This window comes from Amblyraja radiata, chromosome 5, assembly GCF_010909765.2.
Source record: "Amblyraja radiata isolate CabotCenter1 chromosome 5, sAmbRad1.1.pri, whole genome shotgun sequence".
NCBI lineage: Eukaryota > Metazoa > Chordata > Chondrichthyes > Rajiformes > Rajidae > Amblyraja > Amblyraja radiata.
The window spans coordinates 67528319-67554956 of NC_045960.1; the positions used below are offsets into that span (position 1 = coordinate 67528319).

Here is a 26638-nt window from a genome sequence, read left to right on the forward strand (position 1 = left end):
AGGCACTTATGATTCAATCGGGAAGTTTTCTGATTTTCATGGCACGTGGCTTGACTACAGGGTTTACAATTGGCCAGATACTAATGCAAAGCTGCTAATTTTCAAGATATGTTTCAAGGGGCGAGGGTTCACAATGGGACCACAAGGCTAAAGAATTATGATATCTGAATAAACATGACACAAATTGTTTGGCTAAGTGTAAATCTTGCGAATTAGCCTCTAGCATGACAGAAATAAACCTCAAACATGATAGCATAGTGAGCAGTCACAGCCTGCAGTAAGAAAGATGAATTGTTTTGGCTATTAATTGCTTAATGAATTAATAAATCATCATAGTGTTCGGCAGTTATTAAAAGAATAAATCAATAAATAGGTACACGAGGTAATTGGGATCCCTGTTCAGATTAAATATGCGCTGACAGCTGTGACAAAGGAAAGGAACCTCCATTATAAACAATAAAACATTCCTCTGTGTGTGAAGAACCTTTGAGAAATAATAATGATAGTTTTAATCATTTGCTATGGTTTTAAGCAATAGTATCCATGGGAATGCCTTTGACTGTCAGCTGTAGAGTAGAGATTTGTGGAGCTAATCAGGTGAAGCAGACTAGGATATAAACTGAAAGCAGGAACTGGGTGGTAATTCCCATATAATGCAAACTGATGTCTCTTCCTTGTGAAAAAAGAAACTTTGAGGTGAAGTTTTCGATAGAAGTAAAACAATATTATTGGTGGTTTACAATTACAAGAGATTTGTTCTGTTCTGAAGCAAATATATAATTCACAGATGCAATGCAACAATGAATTGATATGAAAAGCCTTTGTTTATCATTAGAAATGCTGAACAGGCTTTCTCTCCAATTGCCTAGCGGTCCACTTTAGAGGAAAAACGTAGAAAATTGTAATAGGCATAAAAAGGTCAGTTGTGTTTAATTATAGCCAATAACCTCAACACATCTAATAATATGAGAAGACTTTACTTTTTTGGTTTCCTTGGTGCTATATCAGTCGCTGCTCTTGGTGCAGCCTGGTCCTTTGGAAACATGTCCACAAACAGTTCAATGCGACCCTGAAAAAATAGAAAGGAAATTGCAAATTAATTATTCATAGCACTGATTTGCAAAATGCTTCCTCCAATCTCCAATGATAGAATTAGCTTAGGAGTCAAATTCACAGCTCATGGGTCATGGGGATTTTCTGCAGCACCAGAGGCTAAAGTTCACTTCACCTGCCTCAACTAAATTACTTTAATCTTCCAGTCCCATTGGGAAGTAAAAAAACTGTGCTTGCACTTCAATCCCTCATTTGGATAAAGAGTCTTCAAGCTGAAACATTATTTTATTCCTCTTTCTACAGATGCTGTCTGACCTGCTGGATGTTGCTGCAATTTGTGATTTTATCTTTTAAAAATATCATACAATTTTTTGCAAAGCCTCGGTGACATCTTGGCTCAAACCACCAGTAAAAAATCAAAACACATCATTGGGTCCGGATGCATACGTAAAAAAGGATTCCATTAGGTTTATTTTTCAATACAGTAACTACAAACAGTTTTCCATCAGGTAAGCAACAAAAGTGGTTTCTCATCAGGTATCTGGTGTGAGAATTATCATTCCTCAATTGCTTGAGGGAGGCAATTTCTTCCATCATGCTTTTTTCTACAATTGTGCATTTGTATTCATGAGAGAGAAACTAAAATCATAAATAACTTGGATGGCATCATCTGCAAATAATGTACCAGGTTTTCGTGGAGTGGAACTTTAAGCAGTGGGATAGATTTGTCGTAGAGTCAGACAGCGTGGAAACAGGCCCTTTGGCCCAACTTGCCCACACCGACCAACATGTCCCATCCACACTAGTTTCACCTGCCTATATTTGGCCCATATCCCTCTAAACCTGTCCTATCCATGTACCTGTCAAAATGTTTCTTAAATGTTGCGACAGTACCTACCTCAAATGCCTCCTCTGGCAGCTCATTCCATACACCTACCACCATTTGTGAGAAAAAGCTGCTGCACAGGTTACTCTTAAATCTTTCCCCCCTCACCTTAAACCCATGTCCTCTGGTCCCCAATTCCCCTCCTTTGGACAAGAGACTGTGCGTCTACCCGATCTATTCATCTCATGATTTTGTATGCCTCTATAAGATCACCCCTCAAGGTAACAGGAATGGAATTCATTATGACAGATTGCTGAAAAACAGGTATGATATTTAAAAAATGTAAAATCAGAAATTGCAGAAACATCCAGCAGGACAGACAGCAACTGTGGAAAAGGGAATTAAATAATGTTTCAGCTTGAAGACCCTATGTTAAAATGATGAAGAATCTTTGATCGGAAACGTTAACTAAATTTCTCGTTCCACAGATGCTATTTGATCCGTTGAGTGTTTACACATTTTCTGCTTTCGGAGACACTTGCTCCAGGTAGGAGCATTGATGATCATTGATGACCTTGGAACTGAGCACCATCCTGGGGATTCCAGGCCAATATTCAATCAGATGGAAGTGATCTTTGATGATCCTGGATTTCATTCAAGATTTCCTTGAAAGCCATTGAAATTTCTCTGAAAACACAAGAACTTCCTTGAAATTCACGAAATCTGACCTAAAGCATGAGACCAGGGCAGACTCCATTATCGGTTTTGATTTTAGAACAACCAAATCCACTCCAGGCCACAAGGACGGTTCAGAAATAGAGTGAAAAGTGCTGAAGACAGAAATGTCAATTCAGTTTTTATTTCATTGGAGAAACAGAATTAACATTTTGGTTCAATTATTTTTCATCCAAACTAATAATTAACTTTGTTTGTCTCTCGATTGAGGCTGCCTGACCGGTTGAGCATTTTTCTTCAGTGTTTCAGATTTCCAGATTTTGCAGTGCTTTACTCTTCTAATGGGAAGCAGACATCAGCTTTGCTGCACTGATATACAATAATGTTACCATCTGTGTCCTTGGACTGCCTTACCTGCTGCTTCATGATTTTCCACCAACACTCTGGTTAGAAGGTTGTAATTATTGACTTTTCAATGTATTCCTGGTGGATGTTGAGGTTATGGGGAGAAGGCAGGAAAATGGGACTAGAAGGCAGAGATCAGCCATGATTGAATGGCGGAGTGGACGCGATGGGCCGAATGGCCTAATTTGACTCCTTTGACTTGTGAACCTGTGACAAGACACCGATGATGTTACCTTGTGTGAGCTTTTCCATCAGCTCTTGTCTCTCCAGTTTACTCTACCTGCTCAATGCCTGGTTTCTCAGGGTTTAGCAGAGGCCTTGTTTCCACGTGTTCCGGGACCAACTTGCAGCCAACACGCGGGGTGTGCTCCCAGTGCTGCAGAACAATAAGGGCGACGTGTTCATCCGTCTCCTTCTTTACTCCTGAGAGGAGACATGAAAGTGACAGGTCAACCCGAAGGACTGGTTCTGAATGGTCTTATCTCAAGATTATGAAGTTGTGGAATTAGTTAACACTGTATAGTGGAACAGGTCAGCTAACATTGGCCTACTCATTCTCATACAATAATCCCTTGGTTATAGCAGACTGGCCTACCTACAGCTGCTACCTGTGCTGCCTCCACTGCCGCTTGCAGTAATGCCCAGCCACACCGCCCTTGGCTAGCGCTACCTTCTCAGATGCTGGCAGCATTGGCAATCTGTGCAGCAGTGCCGGCCAGCTGCCCGGATGCTGGCAGCGTTGGCCATCCGCTCAGCTTGTGCTGCTTTCAGGCCGGATCTACTGTTGCCACCGCCAGCTCACACACCTTCCTCTGCCAATTCTAGATGCGCCTGCCACCGCCTAACATGACCTGCACTCCAGCCGCCCGCGAGCTGTGACCATTGACTCCGCTGATCTTCGCCTCTCCACCGGCCACCAGCAGGCCGGGACCGTCAACTCACCTGGATTCCAGGCCCAGTTCTGGGCCGAGACTCTGAAGAAGGGCCACCTATCAAAAATGTCACTTATCCATGTTCTCCAGCGAGGCTGCCTGACTCCAGCAATTTGTGTCTTGTGAGGTACAACCCCTCCATTTTGTATAGGTCTACCCTCCCCAGAAGCGACCCCAAAGATCCAAAAACCTGAGGTCCTTTGGTGAATTTACCAGCAACTGCAGTTGTTTTTTATACCATAATAATACCTTAGCCATTAATGCCAATAGAGCACACCATCCTCCCCCTCTGGTCCGTTATAACAAGGGTTTATTGTACAGTAAAATGTGAACAGTTCCCAAATAGAAATATATTCCTTGAAGAAAACCAAATCATTGTATCTTCTTGTTGCTGTCAGATTTTGAGAGGATAGAGAGGAAAAGTATTTGAATGATTAAAACTACTATGACATACCACTTTCATCCTCAAGCTCTGTTGGACCTGTAAAGACTCTATTAGCGACCTTTACTTTTCCTCCAGGTCCAAAGTGAGGCCCGTCCACTTTGCCTTCTTTGCAAAGTTTTGTCAGTATCTGTGTAGGTCTCATGGGATCTCTCCAGGTATTGTATCCATGACTGTTGACAACAAGAACATTGGTACACATTAGAGGCTCAGTAATCAGCAGTGAACTGCTACAAACACAAGACCTTAATAACCTCATGGTACACTTCTTAAGCCTGAGTGGTTCTCATATATCCCCTGTACTATCAGTGAATGTACAAGGTACAATGATTAGTAAGTTTGCAGATGACATAAAAACAGGTGGTTTCGTAGACAGTGAAGATGGTTATTATTAATCTTGATAAAGTAGATAAGTGGGCCGAGGAATGGCAAATAAAGTTTCATTCTATGCAAAGTGTTGTATTTTGGGAAGTCAAACCAGGGCAGGACTTTCACAATGAATGATAGGGTCCTGGAGAATATTATAGAGCAGAGTGTAGTGTAGGTGCACAAGTTCCATGAAAGTGGCATTGTAGGTAGATGGGGTGGTGAAGCATTTGGTATGGTCCCCATTGTCAGTAATGGAACTGAGTACAGAAGTTGTGATGTTATGTTACAGTTGCACAAGACATTGATGAGGCCACACTTGGAGCACTATGTTCAGTTTTGGTCACCCTGCTGCAGGAATGATGCCATTAAACAGGAAAAATTCAGAGAAGATTTACAAGGATGTAACAGGGACAAGAGTCTGAGTTATCGATGGACATGGGCATGCTAGGACTACATTCCTTGGTATACAGGAGGCTGAGGGGTGGTCTTATAGAGGTGTATAAAATCATGAGGGGAAGAGATTGGAAGAATGCACAGAGACTTTTAAGCAGAGTAGGGGTATTAAGAAGGACATAGGTTTAAGGTGAGAAGAGTAAGATTTAATAAGAACCAGAGGGTCAAATGTTTACAGCGAGTGTGGTGGGAATATGGAACGAGCTGCCAGTGCAGGTAATTAAAGCAGGTACAATATCAAAAAAACATTTGACCAGCTACATGGATAGGACGCTTTAGAGAAAAATGGGACTAGCTTGGATAGGGCATCTTGGACAGCATGGATGGGTGGGGGCGATAGGCCTGTTCCTGTGCTGTATGACTAGGACTTGTTTGCTAATTTGGCCTATTAATCTTTGCAGGCTGAAAACCAGCAAGCTGTTCTGAATACACACTTTGGTCGAGCATTTGGATCATAGACTGTTGATGCATTGGTTTGTACACTTGAACAATCCCCGGGTTGTTCAAGTGTACAAACTTGAACAAGTGTACAGCGGGTGTTGAGAGTGGCAGGTTTATTCGGGTAGGTTTATAGGCAGCAGTTAACATTCCCCCTTTGCTTTACCACATTGAACAAGTGTTCTTTTACTTACACTGAATATTGCTGCGAAAAGCCACACGTTGCTCTGTGTTTGCTGTAGTAGCGATTCTCTAGATCAATTTTTGTTTCTCCAATTAGATCATCCGTACCCACTAAATCCCAGTCAAATATAGCGACTGTCAGCATAGACTCCATTGGAAACGTGACTTCAATATCAAATGATCTGATGAAGAAGGTAATCAATGATAGACAGAAATGGCAATTTTTGACAGGTTTTCAATGCTCTGATGACAAGTAATTGACACAAAAAAAAAGCTTTGTCAGCAAATAAAATTGCAATTCAGGGATCAAAGGATACACATTGTGGAATGTTTTAGTTCGATGTGTGCTTAAATGACACTTGTTCTTGTTGGTTAATTTCCGCTTGGTTTCCACTATAAATCCTGGGTTGATTCTATGCTGTATAACTCCTCCCTCTTCTGTCGTGAGGTGGACTAACTCCCCTTTCCCCCCCCTCTCCCCAATCTTTGCACATCCCCAATCCTGGACTTTCCACTCCTCACTTTAGTTTCATGTTTCATGGATCTTCTTGTGTTTTGTGACTGTTGGCAGACCAATTTCCCTCCTGGGATAAATAAAGTTCTATCGTATCGTATGCTGGGAACAAACACCTACTTGATATCACTAAAAGATACACCCACATAGTGAGGCTGGAATCTTGGAGAGAGTAGATTTCAAAAGCTGCATTTATGGATGGATCAGGCCAAAGACGCAGCTTCTCTGCTTTTGTGTTAGAATCCAAGCAGATTGGCCGATTTCACGGTCTGAATTTGGTTCAGGATTTAAGACATAAGCAAAAGCTGTAGGAACCTGAGGTTATCAAAGGTACACGTGATAACATTCATTGACAACCCTCCAATGTTCCTCATCCACGACCGTTAAGCTGAAGGCATATTGTGACAGCAGTAGGCGAACATAGTTCCTCCCTCCATCTCACACCTGTTCTCAGGAGCAATGAGGCAGAGACGAATGACACTGACATAGATGTTTTCTCTAAAACACCTGCTTTAACGACAATACCAGATTGTAAAATCATTGATACTCAAAGTAAAAATGGGCCAGTTGCAAATTATTGAAGAATCTATCCAATGAACCCACCTCAAAATTCAATTACTTTCTTCAAATAGCAGCGGAGAGTGTTGTGAGACAGAATAGCAAACCTTTTTTATGGTTTGGTTAATGTAAAACATAGAAAGTTATTTTCAGTGTTTTCTGGACTCATCTAGAGGACTTACTTGCCAAAGACTGGATTGAGTTGCTTGGAGATATAGTTCTCCTTGTCTTTGATTTCTGTTTTGCCTAATTTTATGACAATATATGGATCTGCTTTGCCATTGATATCAGCTGGATGTAAATCTGTGGCCTAAGACAAATAATTAAACAACAATAAAACTCAAATGCGAACAAGCCCAAGAGTATTCACCAAATCAAAATCTGGTGAATGATCAAGAATGAAAATGTATATCCTCATGTGTTGGAATTTAAACACAGGAATAGTGTTGTGGTGCATCTATTGATGTAATTAAGTTTAGATGAAGGAACAGCATCCAACATTTAACTGGATTGATATCTCAACATTTTACCTATCCCTACCTAGAACACCCACAGGATTTCTCCCATTTAGCCATAATTATTTTGGAAGAGACTAGAGTAATGGTGGAAATAAGTGGTCAGTGTATTTTTTCTGATGAGTTATGTGGCTGATGGTATTCCTTAAAAATTTTTCCCCCTCATTTCAGTTTACCATACTTTCTGTTTTAGTGGCATAAATAATTCACTAATTCCTTTGAATCACTATTCAAGACCACTTGCATACATTCGGAGATATGAGAAAAATTCTAATTTTCTTGATTATCAGATGCACTTAAGTTGTCTCATGTTAATATATCTCTGGCTGGCTGATTGATTGACTTAAATATCAGAAAGATTCTGGGCCACCACCATGTGAAGGCTAAAACAGCCTTGTGAGTCATTTCACGGACTTTACCTCAAATGTTCTTCATGTGAGTGTGTGAAGCTGGTGCCACCTTGTGGCAATGTTCTGAATAGATGGCTCTCGGGTTGGACACAAGACATCTTGCAGAATCTGCAAACCTGATGATTCTTGGAATTTTTCACAGGCCTCCCACGCTCAACTATAGTCCTGTTCTATGCTAATTCATTCAATTCAATGAATCAATTAAAGTGGGATAAAGTGCTGACTTAACTCTGGATGAAAAAAATACCAGGCTGTTTGATGAGCAGAATAAGTTCATGTTTCATCCACCGCAACCAAAATGAAACTCACCAGCTTTGCTGTGACTTGTTTGGTCACTACTTACCCTTACTACGTATACTCTGACCAAAACATTGACGATATCGTTGTTTGGGATGCCTTGGAACATTCCAAAGGTTGGTTCATACCCAGCTTCCCGAGCAATATTATCTGGTAGTGGCACCTTGTATACGCAAACAGAGCCCTGCATGGATTTTTGAAAACACAAGGAAGAGAAAGGTGACACCACTCCACGAAACCTGGTACGTGAATAAGTATATATATTTAGAAGCAGTTTATCCATTAAGGCCACTAAGCTTACTTCCTTGAGATAGATGCGTCAGACAGTTTTATTTGCAAAGTGGACTAAAGTGAAATTTTAATTCAGGCTGCATGTAATCACAACACTATTCCAAAAAAAAGTGCAGGTGATTAGATTGTAAATAACCAGCTATTGAATCATATTACATTTAACAAGAGAAAATGTAATGCCTCCCCCAGAAAAGTAAATGTCTTCATCCATTTGTCAAAGCAAATCATTGCATGGATCTGGCTCGGTGTGTCAGCTGTTACATTAAAACCAACTACAGGAACATTTTTATTACCCTTCTCTAAGAAAGGGTAATTGTTCCCAGAGAACAATGTCTCCATTAAATGCACCACTCAGTCCTCTCATGTTTCACAGAAGGTAAGAGGGTATTATTGCGCTCATACAAAAGTTTGAAATAGTTAACTTCATTCTTCAAAACAAAATACAAAGTGCTGGAGTAACTCTGTTGGTCAGACAGCATCTTTGGAAGACACGGATAGAGGATGTTTCGGGTCTGACCCGCCTTCAGACTGATTGTAGTGGGCAGTCGCCTTTCCCTGTCCTCCAGAGATGCTGCCTGTCCCACTGAGATACTCTGTCACTTTGTGTTTTGGTTTTCTTTGGAAGACTACCATTTGCAGTTCCTTATGTCTAAACTCTATTTCTCAGATGCACTAAAGATGTGCTTGATGTAGTCTTAAACAGCTTCAGCAAAACTTGGACAACATTTAATCAAGTTTCTCAGCGGTGATCCTGGTGAAAAGTACATGACCTCAAAATGACCAAGCTGCTTCGTGCTAGTGCACGTTGCAGCTCATTGCTACATTTGTATGTGTGTTATCCAAAACCCCCCACTGTTGATAAGGCACACTAGATCACTGCTTTATATGGGACGTTAAACTACCTCTGGAATTCTCTGCCACAGAAGGTAGTTGAGGCCAGTTCATTGGCTATATTTAAGAGGGAGTTAGATGTGACCTTTGTGGCTAAAGGGATGGAGAGAAGGCAGGTACAGGATACTGAGTTGGATGATCAGCCATGATCATATTGAATGGCGGTGCAGGCTCGAAGGGCCGAATGGCCTACTCCTGCACCTATTTTCTATGTTTCTATGTTACCTCTATAATAATACTCCATCAAAAATCCTTGGATGAGGAAGTGTTTTATTATTTATTTTTTGAAACATTTTATGAGTTAAGTAGTGATGTCAAGTTCCCCAACTGCAAGATCACTGCAATGTGGAATTTGTGAAAATATATAAAGGGCGCAGCTTTTGAACTCTATTCATATTCTTGTAAAAAAATAATAACGTTTACAATGTACAATCTTGTGGGAAAGGTCCAGTATTATTGCGTTCCGTTTCCAGAACCAAAATGAATAAATTTAGATTTAGATAATCTTGAGCTTTAGCAGCAGCTGAAAACTTAAATTCAGATTCAAATTTACATTTTGACAATTTGAATATATTTCAATACCCACCACAACTAAAATAAATTGATATTGTCCTAGCTGCTGTTTTCTTTTCAATTAATTCCTTTCATCAGCATGTTAATAATCTTTAATTATATTTGTGGAATCATAGAATTGAGAATACATATTAAGTGTATGGCAATCCTGTTGGTCCCATTTCCCCACTCTTTTCCCAATGCTCCAAATATTATTCTTGACAAGTGGCTATCCAAGTCCATTTAATTGATGAAACAAGGAACTGCAGATGATGGTTTACAAAAAAGGACACAAAGTGCTGGAGTAACTCAGAACATGGATGGACCACTTTTCAAGTTGGTACTCTTCTTCGGACACCTATCCATGTTCTCCAGAGATGCTACCTGGCCTGCTGAGTCACTTCAGCACTTTATGCCCTTTTCTTCTATTTAAACGGGTGTTATTTAATTTTACATTCTTGGAGTTTTTACTCACCTTAAAGCGCCCAACAATTCTTTCATCATCTGTTGCACTGTCGTCATCATCTCCGATTTTACCTCGATAAAGATTAAATGTGTGCAGCCAGTCTTCAAAGTTTCCAAACTCAGTTTCCAATTCCTTGTGGTAAACCTATGTATTGGAATGGAAAGCATGTTACTCAATCTTACATGCAAAATGCTCACGATTGGGCAATTGTTGTTCTTCCAGGATTATTGTCAGCTATTTATAGTACCAGAAGATGAGCAGAATATCCTGAAGGTCACTTGCTTTTGATAGATACTGATCATATTCAAAACTTATCATTTGGAGTTCTCCACATATAAATATTTTCACTTTTTAATTATTAATGCACATATGATATTTGATATTTGAGACATAACTGCTTTGAAGTCAGATAATAAATCCTTCAACATTGGATTGTTGTAAATTCTGTTGAATTTACATCGGAGGAGGTGAATATTTTAAGTTCAAATAGATTTGGCAATATACGGCACCTTTGGGGTACTTTAACAGACATGGATAGGAAAGGTATAGAAGGATATGGGCTAAACGCAGGTAGGTGGGACTAATGGAGAAGGGCCATCTTGGTCAGTGTGGGCAAGTTGGGCCGAAGATCCTGTTTCCTTGAATGACTTTGTATGACTTTGTATGAATTTGTATGAATTTGTATGACTATAACAAACGTGTAGCAAATTTTATTCTGAGGTGCACACAGAGCATTCTGTAAATAGAATGATGTCTCGTACTCAACTCCTATTTTCCCACGGGGCCTGATCTAGTTTCACGTGCCATGGAGAAGCTCCATAGTATGGGTGCTTTACCTCAGTATCTGATGCTGTTTTTTTCCCAGCTAGATACCTCCTGGAATCTGAGCCTTGGAATAGATCAGATAGAGTCAGTGTAGTGAAGTACAAATACAGAATAGGGATCAGACCCTAGGGGTATGGGTTGGATCATTTTGGAGTGAGATGAGGTGACATTTTTTTACCTGAAAAATGTTGAACGTGGAATTATTTGGCACTGAAGGCAGTTGAAGCCAAGTCATTAAATATATTAAGTGCAATGTCCAATGTCCATTAAATATATTAAGTGCAATGTCCAATGTCCATTAAATATATTAAGTGCAATAACCATATAACCATATAACAATTACAGCACGGAAACAGGCCATCTCGGCCCTACAAGTCCGTGCCGAACAATTTTTTTCCCTTAGTCCCACCTGCCTGCACTCATACCATAACCCTCCATTCCCTTCTCATCCATATGCCTATCGAATTTATTCTTAAATGATACCAACGAACCTGCCGCCACCACTTCCACTGGAAGCTCATTCCACACCGCTACCACTCTTTAATGTTCAATTCATTGGAGACAGCCGGCGAGGAGTGTTCTTTGTAGATCAGCTCTTTCATAACTTCTATGCCTGTTCAACACAACACAGAAGCATGGAAGGCACTGGACCTTTGTTCAGCCCTGTCTAGAGGTGGCTCCCGATTGATGTGAAATGAGGGGTTGGACACACCATATCCCCAGCCCTTCAGCTTTATACCTGCCATTGCTGCCTTATCGGGACCGGGTCACTGACCTTCATTGGAAAGGTAAGTGAGATTTAAATGTTTATTTTATATTTATTTTAATTTTAGTGGTTTAAAGTATTTAACTACATTCATTTTAATTAGCAGTTATTTTAAAAATATCTTTCCCCACTCTTAAATCCATTTGAACCAATTTTAAATGCCCATAATCATGTGGAAAAGACCTTTCAATGTGAGCTGTGGAATGGCCACCAGGGATGTCCATCAGTGGAACCTCAGGATCCACTCGAATCCATAAGTCACAGAGCAATGATGCTGAGGTTTATTCAAGGCATGGGCTGGTGTAAATGTGAATCAAGCCAACTGCTCTATGCAGTAAAAAGCTGACAGTTTTCTTTTGATTGTTCAGAATTTTCAGAGTAACAATTTGGAACCAAACATATTTGAAGACTTTTGTACTTACGCGTAATTCGTCAATTTTCACTTTTTCCTTCTTTTCAACAACTTCCAGCTGCTTTTTCTTCTTCTCTTTATCCTGTCCTTTGACCTTCCCCTTGGACGGTTTTGTGCCTTTCATGGGAGAGTCATCAATTTTGATCTCTGAATATGGAGGAAGGAGGATGGGCACAAAACACTCAAGCATGAATGACATGAAAGTTGACACTGACTTCTGCTGGGCTAGGATGGAAAAGGAGCTATGTTCTAAAACAAACCACTAATGCTAGAAGAATAAACAGGATCACAATGACAATCCCAAGGACAATTAGACCATAATATTACTAGAGTCCAAAAGAGAGTGCAGAATGAAACAATAAACCTATAAACAGATTCCATAACAAACCACCAACTCAATGCAGGATAAACAGATGGTAACAAACAACTAAACCTGATAGGATTCATGGGTTGGAGCACCATTTTTTACCTTAATTCAGTGTACCCAGCTGGCAATGAAATCAATTATATTTTAAATTGTTCATTTTGATCACACAGTTTTACGGAAAATTCTTCACAAATGCCTGATATCTGTGCCGATCTGGTAGGTGGTATTGTTATATGTAATTCAATACTTTGCGTGTTACTCTGAACGCATTCACTTTTACTGAGTGCACTATAGTCTGAAATTCTTCAGTGTAGACACTGGTTCTCATTTAACACTCAAAAATGATTTTTCAGTCACTATTTTTGCCCTTGGGAACTGACGTTTCAAATGTCTAATATATGTTTCCAAAGTCAATTAAATAAATATATTTTTATAGGGAGAGTAGAGGGAGAGGGAGAGGGGTGGAGGGGGGGGGGGAGAGGGGGAGAGGGGGAGAGGGGGAGAGAGAGAGAGAGAGAGGGAAGGAGGATGTGATTAGCAACATAACCGTGGCTATCAAGTTAAGGCCTGTATTTGCAAAAACAGTGCAGCTGGTTCAGCTTAAGTAAAGAAACAATAACATTGGAATTGGAAATTTAAGCAACCAGAATATAAAGCTACCTTCTCGAAGATTTTAAAGCTAATACCTTCGTCTACTTCAACAAATTATCGTGTTAACTAGTACATACAAGATACCACTGCAGATTAATCCAGCTGTAGAAAGAACACAAATCATACCATATAATTAGACAATCTAATCATCTTTCAACTTCTTCTTTCATAACAACTTTGTGAACAAAGGTTCTGAAAAAACCTTGTGTCAGTAAAGAATAATTGCTTGGGATTTCATTTGCAAATACAAAACTTGGTCCCTTCTCCAAGTGTAAATAGGTGCAGTTATTGCTGCCTGGCCTCCTAGCTGCGTGCTCTGATCTCAATGACAATACTTGTGTCCAGTTCGTGCCAACTTTCATGAGGGCATAGTAATGTGGATGAGTGACAGATTCTGTCGTGATAAAAATGAATGGTGACCAGGCAAAGCAAAAACACTCACAGTAGGCAGAGGCTTAGAGTTATCATGAACACAGAAGATTGGTACATGAGCCACTCCAATCATTATGCTGAACATTGAAGATAATAAAGCCATCTCTGCGAATCACCCTTACTAAATATCCTATAGTTTCATCCATTAAAAGTCCCACTTCATCCTAAGAGGTTTCTTATGGATGACAGCAAAATCTCAATCACACAGAAAGGTCATGAACTCAATGGGATTTCCGTGATTTGATGTAAACTTATAGGATATTGTAATAAGAGTAGTAAAAGCAAAGATAAATTGATGCTAATAGCATCCCTTCATAATAATAAACACAGTAAATTAGAATACAAAACTCCAGGATACTTTTATTTCCATAACATTTGCTATCTCTACCTGTTCCAGCTTAGCTACTGCTGACAGCCTCACTTAATTACCTCCAGCCAGAATATCCCATTGCCCCCCTTGTCAGTCTACTGATCTTTTACCCTCCATGGATCTGGTGCCCTCACAACTACTCGCATTGTCCGTGTAAGCTGGTCAGTTTTAGTCACCAAGTTTTGGTCACCATGTAATAGGAAAGATGCTGGAAAGGGTACAGAGAAGATTTATTAACATGTTGCCAAGATTCGAGAGCCTGAGCTATAGGAAGACGTTGAGTAGGCTGGAACTTTATTTCTTGGAGCACAGGAGGATGAGGGGTGATTTTATAATTTTATACATCTCTATATAAAATCATGAGAGGATTAGATCAGGTAAATGCCATATTTTGCCCAGAATATGGGCAATCAGCAACCAGACAAAATAGGTTTAAGGTGAGGAGGGAAAGATTTAGTAGGAACCCGAGGGGTAACCTTTTTTACACATAGGGCGGGTTGGTGGGTGGGTATATGGAACGAGCTGCCAGATGAGGTAGTTGAGGCAGGTACTAGCATAACATTTTTTAAGATGCATTTGGACAGGTACATGAATAGGATAGGTTTAGAGGGTTATGGGCCAAGCATGGGCAGGTGGGACCAGAGTAGATGGGGCATGTTGGTAGGCATGGGCCACTTGGGCCGAAGGGCCTGTCTCCATATTGTACAACTATAACTGTGGATCAGTGCGGCCATGTGAACTGTTGATTGTGTGTTTAAATTCTTCCTGGTCTTGTCCATCCCAATCCGGGTGATGTTCTCCAAACTCATAACTCTCTGAGTTCTCTACATTCCTTCATTTTGTCCCTGAGCTTCCCTTCACCACTGCTTTCCATTCCTTTCCCTGATCATGCCCCTGAACTCTGGAAATCCTTCCTCTAATAAAACAAACTCTGTATTCTGCCCAATTAAACAAACCTTTAGCGTCTGTCCTATTGTGTTCTATCGTGACTCAGTGTCAATTCTGGCTGGCTAACGCAAATGAAACTACCTTTACTGCAGAAAAGGTACCATATATGTAAAAAATCACTGTTGTCGTTAACACCTCCCACCTATCTAACCACCTGCCAATATCATCCAGCCAGCGATTAGCATCAATTCATCAATTCATTAAGGTGCTCACAATAGTTGAGCTTTTCCCCCACAATGCCACAGCCCATATGCATCTCACAGCATGCACAAGCACATGCATGGGGGAGCGGTTCATTTCCGCAATCATTTTCCATGACAGAGGATTAGATTTCCCCCCTCTATTTACCCTCTGCTGCTATCTCCATATCCTCCTTCTCCTCTGCTTCAGCTGCAGCTGCTTCCTGCTGTCGGAGTTGCTGGAAAGAAATTCACAAGATCACCCTCTGAATTAAACAAAAGTCACATATTAAATGACAGGATAATGCGACGTCATTTTTCTTGTACATTCCTTATCAAATGAGATCAGTGTTATTCTGCGGCAGGATTTGGTGGAGTGTGAAAATGCGTGGACTGCAGGAGATTTGCACGCAACACTGGAACCTTTTACAATATTGGTCAAATAATCCCCCAGATGGCCGCCACTAGTTAAGAAGAGTGTCCCTAAATAGGCCCTGCTCAATGGATGATCTGCAATAATAGAAGCCTCATCTGGCGAGGCAAACAGTTGCTGCTTTTAGCCCTGATACCTAATCAGCAAACTCCCCTCAACAAAAACTGGACTAACTCATGTGAGGAAACTTTAGGCTTGCATGCACTTTGATTGCTGCATTAAATGTTACCTCTGAACACTGCCTTAAAGTGAGAATATAAGTAATTGAATAACTCCTTGGGCCAAGATTAGATATTCCAGAGACTTGGAAGTAGCAAGATTGCACCGGTACATGGCAACTCTGTGTGTGCTGTTCCTGAAGAGGATCTATTGTACTCATGCATTATATGATTTGACTGGATGGCATGAAGAACAATTATTTCATTATATATCCGTAGACATGACAATAACTAAACCAAACTAAACTAAAAGTAATCCTGCAAAATTAGCTGGAGTCTGAAGGTAATAGTTCTAGGAATATTTTAGGCTTCAGAAATGCAATATTGACACCAGCGACTTGGAAATAAACCTGCAGTACTTTTTAAAAGACTGATGGAGGGAACCCCTTCTTGGACAATTTTCTGGGAAAGTCAAGCAATGTAGGGCACTTATTAGAAATCAAAGTGGCTAAATTAAACCCACTGCAATATTTCAGTGCCAAAGCAAATGTCACCTTTCTTTGGTAGACAAAAATGCTGGAGAAACTCTACGGGTGAGGCAGCATCTATGGAGCAAACGAAATAGGCAATGTTTCGGACCGAAACGTTGCCATTTTCCGGCATCTGCAGTTCCTTCTTAAGCAACATGTCACCTTTCTTTATAATATTGTTTGACTGGTGCACTATGATTGGGCTCTGCTTAGTGTAAAAGATGTGTCCATTTGATTCTATTGTGGCATTAATATTAAGAACACAATGTGGTACACTATTTCGTATGCCTAAGATGTTTTACCTTGCATCACATACTGGTAAATATATTCTGTGATTCAATCTTTGGATCACATTATTCAATAAACACAGAAGCACTCTAAATTCACAGCATACCTCCATAAGAGTTTCAATGGAGGCAAAATATTTTGACCACCAGTCCAGCATGCTTTCATCTGGCTCCTCCTCTTCTATTTCATCACCTTTCTTTTTCTTCTTCTTTTTAGATTTCTCATCTTCAATCTAGAAACATGACAACATGCGTAGTGAAGAAAGTACCAATCACTTGGAGCAATTGAATGTTTCTCTTGTTGTTTAGTTCTCAGTGCCCATAAGGAGTTGGTGGAAGAGGCAGCAATCTTTTATTTAATCTCTTTATGCATTTTTCTTGCTTTTAACAATGCTATTCTGTTGCTGAAATATTTTATTGCAAGTCAAAACAGGCAACGGGATGGTTTGGGAAATTAGTTGGTTGCTGTTCTCACTGATAAACTTGATGTTGTCCACTTCCAAAGTTGAAATCATATTAAATTACACATATTTAAAAAAAAGTCTCAGTATCTTACCATCTCTCACTGGGCAGGTTTTAAAAAACGCTTTCTTTAGATTGGGCAAAGAGGAAGTCCAGTTTAGAAATGTGACAAGCATCCAAACTTTCATGTCTTGCTATTAGGACGGGCTTCCAAGACTTCCCTGGTTGTAAAAGGCAGTGTCCCTTTGCAGCTTTGATGAGATCCTGCCTAGAGTCCTTGCTCCTGTGGAGCCAGTACATATGTCTACATTCCTTTCAATTGTGGTCAACTTCAGTTAAATAAATAGCATTGGCAATTTTTGGATGCAACTTAGAGTTACTTTAAAAAAAAACCTTTTACATCCTGATACAATTGCTAAGTGACAAGCCTGGTGAGAGGGCAAGGACTGATCCAAACATTGTCAAGTATTCAAATCTCATGTAACATTTTTTTATTGCCAAAGTAGCATTACATTGAACTTCACCCCATTGGCAATTTAACAGGTAATGCATCACAAGATTACGTTGCCGAGCTCATATATATTACAGAACTTGACTTGCTAACCTATTCACAATTGTAAGCAATTTTTGCACAACAGGTCTGAATATTTTGTTAGTCTGGCATTTTAATGCAGAAACATGATCAACGCTGTGTCAGAACACTGCTAAGACTGGAAGAAAATAAGCAATATAAAGAAAGAGAAATGAAGAGTGTTGGCGATGCCATGCATTGATTTTGGTGGCTTGAAGGTTAACCGGGGATAAAATAACATGAGGAATGCTAGGTCCCGGAGTAGGGAACTTGAAATGACTTTTGCCTTCAGTATGCTGAGATGGTAAAGATAGTAGTGCATACAGTATGTTAATGTCTGTGGAGATCAAAAAGGGCAATTGGAGGAATGCATAGAGCGGGTTTGTAGTGTGTGCAAAATAGCAAGATTTGCAAAGCGGATAAAAGGTCGTGGGGAAAGACCTTTGTCAAATGAGCTTTTGTTCAGAAGCACCCCTCAGATAATAGTTAATGTAATCAGGAACTACATGGATTTAAGAGTTAATGAAGTAGTGAAGAGCGCTCTGACATGTGGAGTTTTATCAGTGGTATCTTAACTTACCGCATCAAGTTTGACAACAGCGTCAGAGTTCTGTCATCAAATGGAAACAGACAAAATGAGATGATGTCAATGTCACAAAATTGGTTGTACATTTATGAACTAATTTTTTTCCCCTCTTGATTATAAATAGAGAAAAATAACATAAATGGAAAACCGATTCACATAGATAATATAAACATTTATGAATGTTTGGACAGCATGAACTCTCATGGCAAATTGCTACAAAAATAATTAAAATACAAAACAAAAGCAAGCTTGTGGCATGTCACTGCCATATCCTGACGTGAATCCTGAAACTCTACAACTCCACGTGAACAGTCAACTAATAAAGTAAGAAAGTGCAACTCAACAGACTTAAACCCCACAGATGAGTTGGTGGCCACATTTGGAATGTTGTGTTCACTTTTAGTCACCTACTAAAGGAATGATGTAATTAAGCTGGAAATTGTGCAGGGAAGATTGACGAGGATGTTGCCAGGACTTGAGGGCCTAAGCGAAAGGGAAAGATTGGGGAAGCTAGGACTTTATTTCTTTGGAGTGGCAGGAGGCCATTGGATGATTATGTAGAGGTGTATAAAATCATGAAGGGAATTGATAGGATTAATGCACAGTCTTTTACCCAAGGTAAGAGAATTAAGAACCAGAGGACATAGGGTTAAGGTTAGTGGAGAAAGATTTAATAGGAACCAGAGGGGCAACATTTTCATTCAGAGGGAGATGGGTATATGGACTGAGCTGCCAGGCGGTAGTTGAGGCAGGTACCATTTTGGACAGGTACGTGGATAGGAAAGGTTTAAAGGGATATGGACTGAATGAGGGACAATGGGACGAGCTTTGAAGGGCTGTCTTAGTTGGCAAGGATGAGTGGGGATGAAGGGTTTGCTTCTATCCTGTGGGACTCCATGACTTTACATCAACTGCAGCTTCACGTGAAAAGTTTGGTCTGGAATGGATGAACACATCTTATTTTATCTTACTGTTGTCTGTGAAAGTTGTCTCTTTCATTCTTACAAACATTTCATAAAGGTCTATTTCATTCACCTCAGTGGGGAAAATACCATTCATTACAGAAACAAGTTTGTACATTCAGTTGGTGCCAGGAGGAGGAAATGTATGAGATTATCCATCCAATTCAAACATGAGTGGTTCTCCTGATTGGAATTGTGAAATGCCCTGAGCCATTTGCCAGTGCTACAACAGCAGGCTTCAGGATGCAAGAATTCCCCTCTGCCCCAGTTACTCAGGCCCTGCTGATTCCTCTCAGCAGCCACTCTTTCTTTGCTAATGCCAACATTCACTTGTTTCATTGAGTTTCTGACCCATCCTCCTTGACATACGAGGCTGGAGGCAGCTACTGCAACATATCTGATGGTTTACCTTCTTCACACTAGGAGGTTGCCTGCCGAGACCGCGGTGCTGACCTGGCTGAAGGGAACTACTTGGGCAGAGATCAAACAGGGAGCTTGCAAGCTGAAGCTTGGCGTCTGTAGACCTCAATGCAAAAGTTTGATCTGCTCAATATGGGAGATATTTGCAAAATCTATTAGCTCTACAAGCATAGCTCATCTGATTGTGAGTGAGCGCCTCAGGTTAGAGAGACAGTGATGAATGAAGAGAAATTGAGAGATTCCTCCTGACTCAGGAAGTGCCACAACAGTCAGTGATCTTGTAGAACTACAGCACCAATCTCCAACTCATTGCCGATTCTCTGACCCCTGGGGGACCCATGCAACACATGTTAATCTCAAAATGGCCTCTCAACTTCACAGCAGAAGTCTTATTTAAGAAAATTAAAGATCATCCTGCTGGGGTAGCTAGAAAACCTTGATATACTCCGTCATTCGATTCAGTGGAGAAAATCTCTGCATCTCAAATTTTTTTTTACAGTTACAGGTTATGGAAAAGGTCATGAAAAAGTTAAAACAAAGGGCATACTTACAGCATCCAGCTTGACTACAGTCTCTATTTTCTTCACATGAATGTCTGTTTCCATGTTAATGTTGATATCACCTACAGGAGGAGAGATCAGGCGTCCATTTGCCAAAGCCAAGTATCCATTCATTAATTTGGCTGAGCAGAGACCCAGAGGAAGCCAGGAGTGCGAGAGATTCACAGAAAAAGACAAGGACAGGACAAGGAGTAAATAGTGTGAGAATATGGACAGAAAAGACTGCAGAGATAAAAGGGAAGGAAAAAAGTTAATAAAGGCACGTGAATGTAAGATCACATGGACACGTGGCCAAGTATATCCAAATTGGAGTGATGGGTTTTTTTTTAGGATTGTCACGTAAACCACTAAGAACTTTGACTTCTGATAATGTAAAATATGATGCAAGATGAAATCTGCACTTATTCAAAGCTGAGCTCAGAAACAGCTCATGTAACTTTCTAAAACTTGCACTGTTTTTCAAAGGCTACCATTACCATCGGGTAATGGTACACCCATGAAACTGATCAGATACTGAAATTTCTTGCAGTAATTTGATTGTTTGCAAAGGCTGTGAATGGCTCCTTTGATGAGTGGTCTTCCTGAATGGAATTGGGAAGATAGTCCATTTCTCCCGGATTGAAATAGAACCTACCCTCACAGAGTCCATTTTGTTTATTGGAAATAAATTGCAAAATCTGAATCGTTGAAGTCAGAACTAAAATTTAAAATGCTGGAAATGCACGGGAATCCTGCCAGCTCTTCTGTGAAGCATTTTATTTACCATGTTCAGCTTTCTCCATTAATCCAAGTGCCACATTGGATCAATTGTTGTAGTTCACTGAACACAGCTTTTAACACGAACACAAGGAATCGGCACAATGTTACAACTTTATCCCATATTATGGAAAAAACAATTACTTATCAAACATTAGCTTTATATATAGGCAGCATGGTGATATCACATTCAAGTTTATATAAGTTTTTACATTATTTCAGTGATAAATTAGTATATGATTTTCTTCCCTTCAATGGCAAGAAATTAATGTGCTAGTTCATCATGAAATATTCTCACATGGCTTGAGATGATCAAGGACATGACTGTTTCCCAGCATGCAGATGCTCCCGCCAGCACCATATACACACCAATTCCCCATCTCCTTGCTTTCTCACCTCACAGATGGAGAGGGGGTGCAAAATTCTACAAAAATGACTGGAACTGTCTTGTTTTCAACAAAGCAAATCCCATCTATTGTTATGGACATCTGAATATATGATGTAACATGTTTATAATAATAATATTGGATGTTCCAGACTTTCTTTCCAATGCTCCTACCGTACTACCGTGTAAGTCCTAGATGTTTTGGAAATATCTGATAACTTCGACATATGGGAGATAGGTCTCAGTTCTTCAAAATCATAGCATGTTTACATCTTAAACCAATGGCCTCTAGCATATATGTGAAAACAAAATCTAAGGGTTAGACCTTAAAGTAATATTTGAGTGGGGAACAGTAAAAATACATTGGAAAGGTGCTAATACATTGGGCCATGTTTTGTGATTTATTGTAGTTTCTGCTTTGACAAATTGGAATGGATATATGAATTCCTCTCTGCTTTCAAAAGCCACAAAATACATGACACATTCACGGAAGGCTAATTGATGACAAAATATTTAACTATTAATAAAATCAAGTTCATTGTTATTGAAATGAAAATAAATGCATTCATAGAAGTCTTTATAAATTAATTAAAATAGAGTACAATTGAAAATTTGCTTGCCAGAATCTACTGTAGATGAAAAGTCTGGAGATGGTCAAATTGATGCTGCCAAAGAATGACTGGAAAGAGTCACTATTAGCTAAACGTGAAGATCACAAGCTGACCACTCCTGCAGCCTCACAGTCCAATGTATCTTGTTCACAGAGTGGTGTGATGGGCACATAAGGGACAAGTTTCCAAGTGGTGAAGTCAGGAGAGAGTGAGCAGGCAGGAGTGATACGAGAAATTGACAGATCCGTGAAGGCCTATGAATATACAGTGCTATCTTTCTATAACTTTGTAAGTATAAACATACCTGCATTGGCCCAGTTCTGAACTGTGTTGTTAGGTGGTCTATAGATGAACTTCCTCAAGGACCCGACAGCATGTGAGCCAACGAGGGTGTATCTGCCAAACGCACGACAGTCCACCACTCGGATATTAAGAGGAGGGTGAAGCAATTCATTCTCTGGTAGATCCTATAAGGAATGCAACAGGATTAATGTCTAGGTAAACGATGCAGCTGCTTTCACGGAGAATAAAATACTAGGATCAGACTGTTACACAAATGTAGACATCCTGGTGTTCACTCATAATCCTTCTCTGGTTAATTTAACTGCAGTTCTCTTTTCAATGAGAGGCATCAGGTGCATTTGTAATAGTTTTCTAAAGGCTGCTGAGACAATTCCGAAGTGCCCAATGGATCAAACACCAGCAATACACTGTGCATTCCTAAACAGTATCCCAATGTCATGCAAGTTGATCGATTAATTGACCATTGTAAATTGCTCCAATTGTGTAAGTGATGGTGGAATCTGAGGGATGATGATAGGAATGTGGAGAGAATTAAATGGAATTAGTGTGTTTAAAAAGTATGTGTTAATGTTCTCTGGTTTGTTTTATGTGGGGGGTGGGCGGGGGGGTCAGGGGAAACTTTTTTTTCAATCTCTTACCTTGCTGGAGATGCGATTGTTTTCCAGATCGTTTCTCTGGTCGTTCTGCGGCCTAACATCTTGCTCGGGACTGACTTTGAGCCCCACCGCGGGGCGTGAACTTACCATCAGAGCCGATTCCTTGCCTGGGATCGACGCTCCAAACGCGGCCTGCAGACTTTAACATCAAGGAGCTCGCAGTCTCGGGTTGAGACCGGCGTTGGGAAGCTCCAAAAACCGCACGACATTCAACTAGCCCAGACCCGGAGTACATCGCCTGGCGCGGAGGGGGGGGGGGGGGGGGGGGGGGGGCTGAGATTCCCCCCCAATGCAAGAGTTTGATCACCCCGACGAGGAGGCCCGCCGCCGGCAACTAGAGTAAGATCGTCCTGTCAATGGAAGGTTAGAGGCCCGCGACCGCTGGAGGACAACGAAGGAAGAGATTTAACTTTTTTTCGCCTTCCATCACAGTGTGGAATATGGAGGAGTCACTGTGTTGGATCTTTATGTTAAAATGTATTTTGTGTGTTCTGTTGCTTTTTATTGGTATGACTGTATGGCTAATCAAATTCTTCGTATGTTGCAAAACTTACTTGGCTAATAACATGATTATGATTAACGTAAACTGATGCTTGACAGTCGGCGTAGACGCAAACTGATGCGAGGTCTGCTTCAGTGATACTTAATGAGAGCCTGCCTAAACTGCAGTTACCATGTGGGAAATGGATGCCTTTCATCATGAATCACACTTTCCCAAACCCCAAAATTCCCCTTTGCAAATGCAAGTTGTTCAAGCCCCCTCACTCTGCCAAATCTCAATTCAGCGTTCCAATCTGATTTCTTCCTTGATACAGTATCTCCACCCACCGCAGAGGCAGATCATGATTCTTCCCCCAAGACCTAATACCACAATCCCCTGACTGACTGCTTACAGTAAAGGGCCTGTCCCACGTGCGCGTCATTTACACAACATCATTTACGCGTCACGACGCATGACGAGCGCAAGACGTGCATTACACATGCATGGCGCGTGGTGAGGCGTGGTGGCGTAGGCAATGGCGCGCGGTAGCACGCGGCACCCCAGGATTTGGGGATTCTCAAAATCCTCGCGCGCCACCTGCGTGACGCGCAAATGACGCCCAAGTGGGACGGGCCCTTAAATCTGCATCTTAATGCCAGCTCACACTCACTACATTTCTAAATTTCACACTTTCTCTTGACGGACTCTCTCTCCGATCTCCTGGACCCTCCATCCACCCTCTCCCTGGACCCCTCCTCGTCATGCACTTCACCCCACGGTAATCAACATAGAATTTGTGACCTCCCTGGTTATCCTCCATAATGGAAGATTAAAGGAAAGACCAATGAGCAGTTAGCCTGTCCTAATGCACCTGAGGCCTCAGGCTTTGTGTGCAGTAGAATTTTGTAGTTGCATATCCTTGTCAGAAAACTCGCTTCTTCTTGCTTCGTGTCAATTGTTCTCCCACACTTTCAGGTTCTGTTGATTTCTCAGACCACTAACTTTTTCAATTACACTGAAAAGATTTTAAATTGTGCTCAAATAAAAAAAAATTTAATCAATATCTTGTAAATCACAGGTTCAATGAAAGTTGGTCTCGATGACAATTTGACAACATATTAATTCCCACTGCACGTTTGACGAGTTTGATGGATTTAAATTATGGATCCCGGCTGGGTTTTGTGGCCTGCTCCGTCAACCCACGTATTTACAGCTTGGTTGAGTCGGCAAATTTTCAATCATTGATAATTGATATATTGCCAATGTAACTATGAAATCAAGGCTGAGGTTGTGTAACTCTCTGTCATCACCAGAATAAATGAATAATTACAACCAACGCAGCAACGATTTTCTGACACACTGCAAGCTCCGTCCGGTGATACATCATGGTAACCAAGGTATCTTGCAGCATCCCATTTACCTTAATGAATTGGTGAAACATTTCTGAGAGTTTTCTCTGAAATTGTGCTCAGCTTTGCTCTGGTTTTGTCTCTCCCATGAATCACTTCTACTCCCCCAGGCAAGGGACATGCAAGTGCATGTGACATCTGATGTGACAAAGACGGGTCTAACAACCATATTTATCGATCATTTCAAATCTTCATGGATAGATGCATAATCCTTGGAAAAATCAACTCTAGTGACTTTCTTTATTTTTAAACCTGTTAATGATCATTCTCTGCAGGCAACTCAGGAAATAAAATAATCAGAGGTTGAAGCAGCTCTTTGTTCATTTGCACGAAACCCACAACCTAACATTGGTGGCAGGTTGAGCTCAGCTTCTGAAATTCATTTCCAATACAGTTGATGGAACTAAATTTCGAAGATGGTCCATAAAATGCAGCCGCTATTGCAGCACCCTTTTGACTTGGGCCACCGAGATTGGACTTATTTCTGACTTTGATACGAGAAAACTGAACTGGTTAAAAGCAAATGTTGGCATAAATAATGTTTTCATACCAAGATATGGCACAGACCACATGACTTACACATAGTATTGCCAGAAGTAAAGCATGCACAATTGCAATAGTCAGTCCTCACCACTTCAAAATACTTGACTAATGTGCTGAAATTTGGATTCTTCTTGTAGTTTTGAATGAGTGCAGACTGCACACCCTTTCCAGCACATTCAATGTCAACTCGTGGTCTATCAACCTGTGCCAGGTTCACCCGCTTGAGATCCCTGAGACCCCAAAAGAGAATCTACAGGGAACAAAAGAGGAAAATGACTTAACGTTCATGTCCATCAAAATAGAGCGATATTTAAAGTTTGGTGAAAACTGTCAGGGTAGTTCAGAGATCTCTACTAGCTTGGATTGAGTGAACGTTTAATTCATTTCCCTTATTAGGTTTCAGACTTGCGTTGAAGCTATTTTATTTATTCGGGGAGTTAAATATATATTTAATCACTGAGCATTAATTGTCATTGAAGATCAAAGTTATAGAAAATAATAGCAGAAAATGCTCCAAGTACTCAACAAGTTAGGCAGCATCTGCAGAAGGAGAAACAGTTAAAGTATCCCCTAACCCTAATGTAGTTTGGTAATCATACATTTCTCCCCAAGAAGATCAGAGTTCCTACTTTTGTTAAAGATGTTGGATTCACTTCCCAGATTTCTCTTCTTTCCGTTGGAGCAGTGTTTGAGTCTCTTTCTGGAATAACTGTTGGAACATCCTCACATTCTACCTTTGCATGCAATAACTACCCCACATTAGAGTCATAGCGTCATACAACATGGAACCACCACCCTTCGTTGACCAACATGCCCCATCTACATGTCCGACCAGCCTGCTTGTGGCCCATCTCTTTAAACCTATCCTATCTGCCTGTCTAAATTTTTCTTAAATGTTGTGATAGTACCTGTCTCAACTACCTCCCCTACACTGGGCAAGAGACTGTGCATTTACCCTATCTATTCCTTACATGATCTTGCACACGTACATATCCCTTTAAGCCTCTCCCCTGAGTTCTGGCTGCAGCCTCGTAGATCTTTTCTGCACCCTTTCCAGCTAAACATAATCTTTCCGAGAACAGGGTGAACTAAACAGGACACAATACTCTAAATTATTTCCAATGACATCAGGACAGCAGCTCAGTTTGTGTTAACGTACATATAACACTGCCCACATCTTCCGCTCCCATATCGCCATCCCCGACTAAATCATTTAAATTTCATCCCTGTGCTTTGATTTCACACAACAGATTCCTGGTTTATTAGATCCGGGAAGCAGAATTAGATTAGATTGCTTATTCTTGA

The 26638-nt window shown here is 40.6% G+C and overlaps 1 protein-coding gene across 5 annotated transcripts in view; it reads right to left on the reverse strand.

Annotated features, from left to right (window-relative positions):
• Nucleotides 1–26638, reverse strand: part of otof (otoferlin) — a 313157-nt gene that overhangs the window by 16697 nt on the left and 269822 nt on the right. For all 5 annotated transcript variants that reach the window (XM_033021479.1, XM_033021476.1, XM_033021478.1 and 2 more), the window contains 14 exons: nucleotides 25422–25583; nucleotides 22246–22408; nucleotides 20181–20251; nucleotides 18242–18271; nucleotides 16736–16861; nucleotides 15390–15459; nucleotides 12284–12420; nucleotides 10280–10414; nucleotides 8117–8254; nucleotides 7031–7158; nucleotides 5788–5958; nucleotides 4346–4506; nucleotides 3240–3382; nucleotides 981–1069 (listed from right to left, as the gene is read on the reverse strand). In XM_033021479.1, the coding sequence (XP_032877370.1) occupies nucleotides 981–1069; nucleotides 3240–3382; nucleotides 4346–4506; nucleotides 5788–5958; nucleotides 7031–7158; nucleotides 8117–8254; nucleotides 10280–10414; nucleotides 12284–12420; nucleotides 15390–15459; nucleotides 16736–16861; nucleotides 18242–18271; nucleotides 20181–20251; nucleotides 22246–22408; nucleotides 25422–25583 (1724 nt within the window). The remainder of the gene's footprint in view (nucleotides 1–980; nucleotides 1070–3239; nucleotides 3383–4345; nucleotides 4507–5787; nucleotides 5959–7030; nucleotides 7159–8116; nucleotides 8255–10279; nucleotides 10415–12283; nucleotides 12421–15389; nucleotides 15460–16735; nucleotides 16862–18241; nucleotides 18272–20180; nucleotides 20252–22245; nucleotides 22409–25421; nucleotides 25584–26638) is intronic.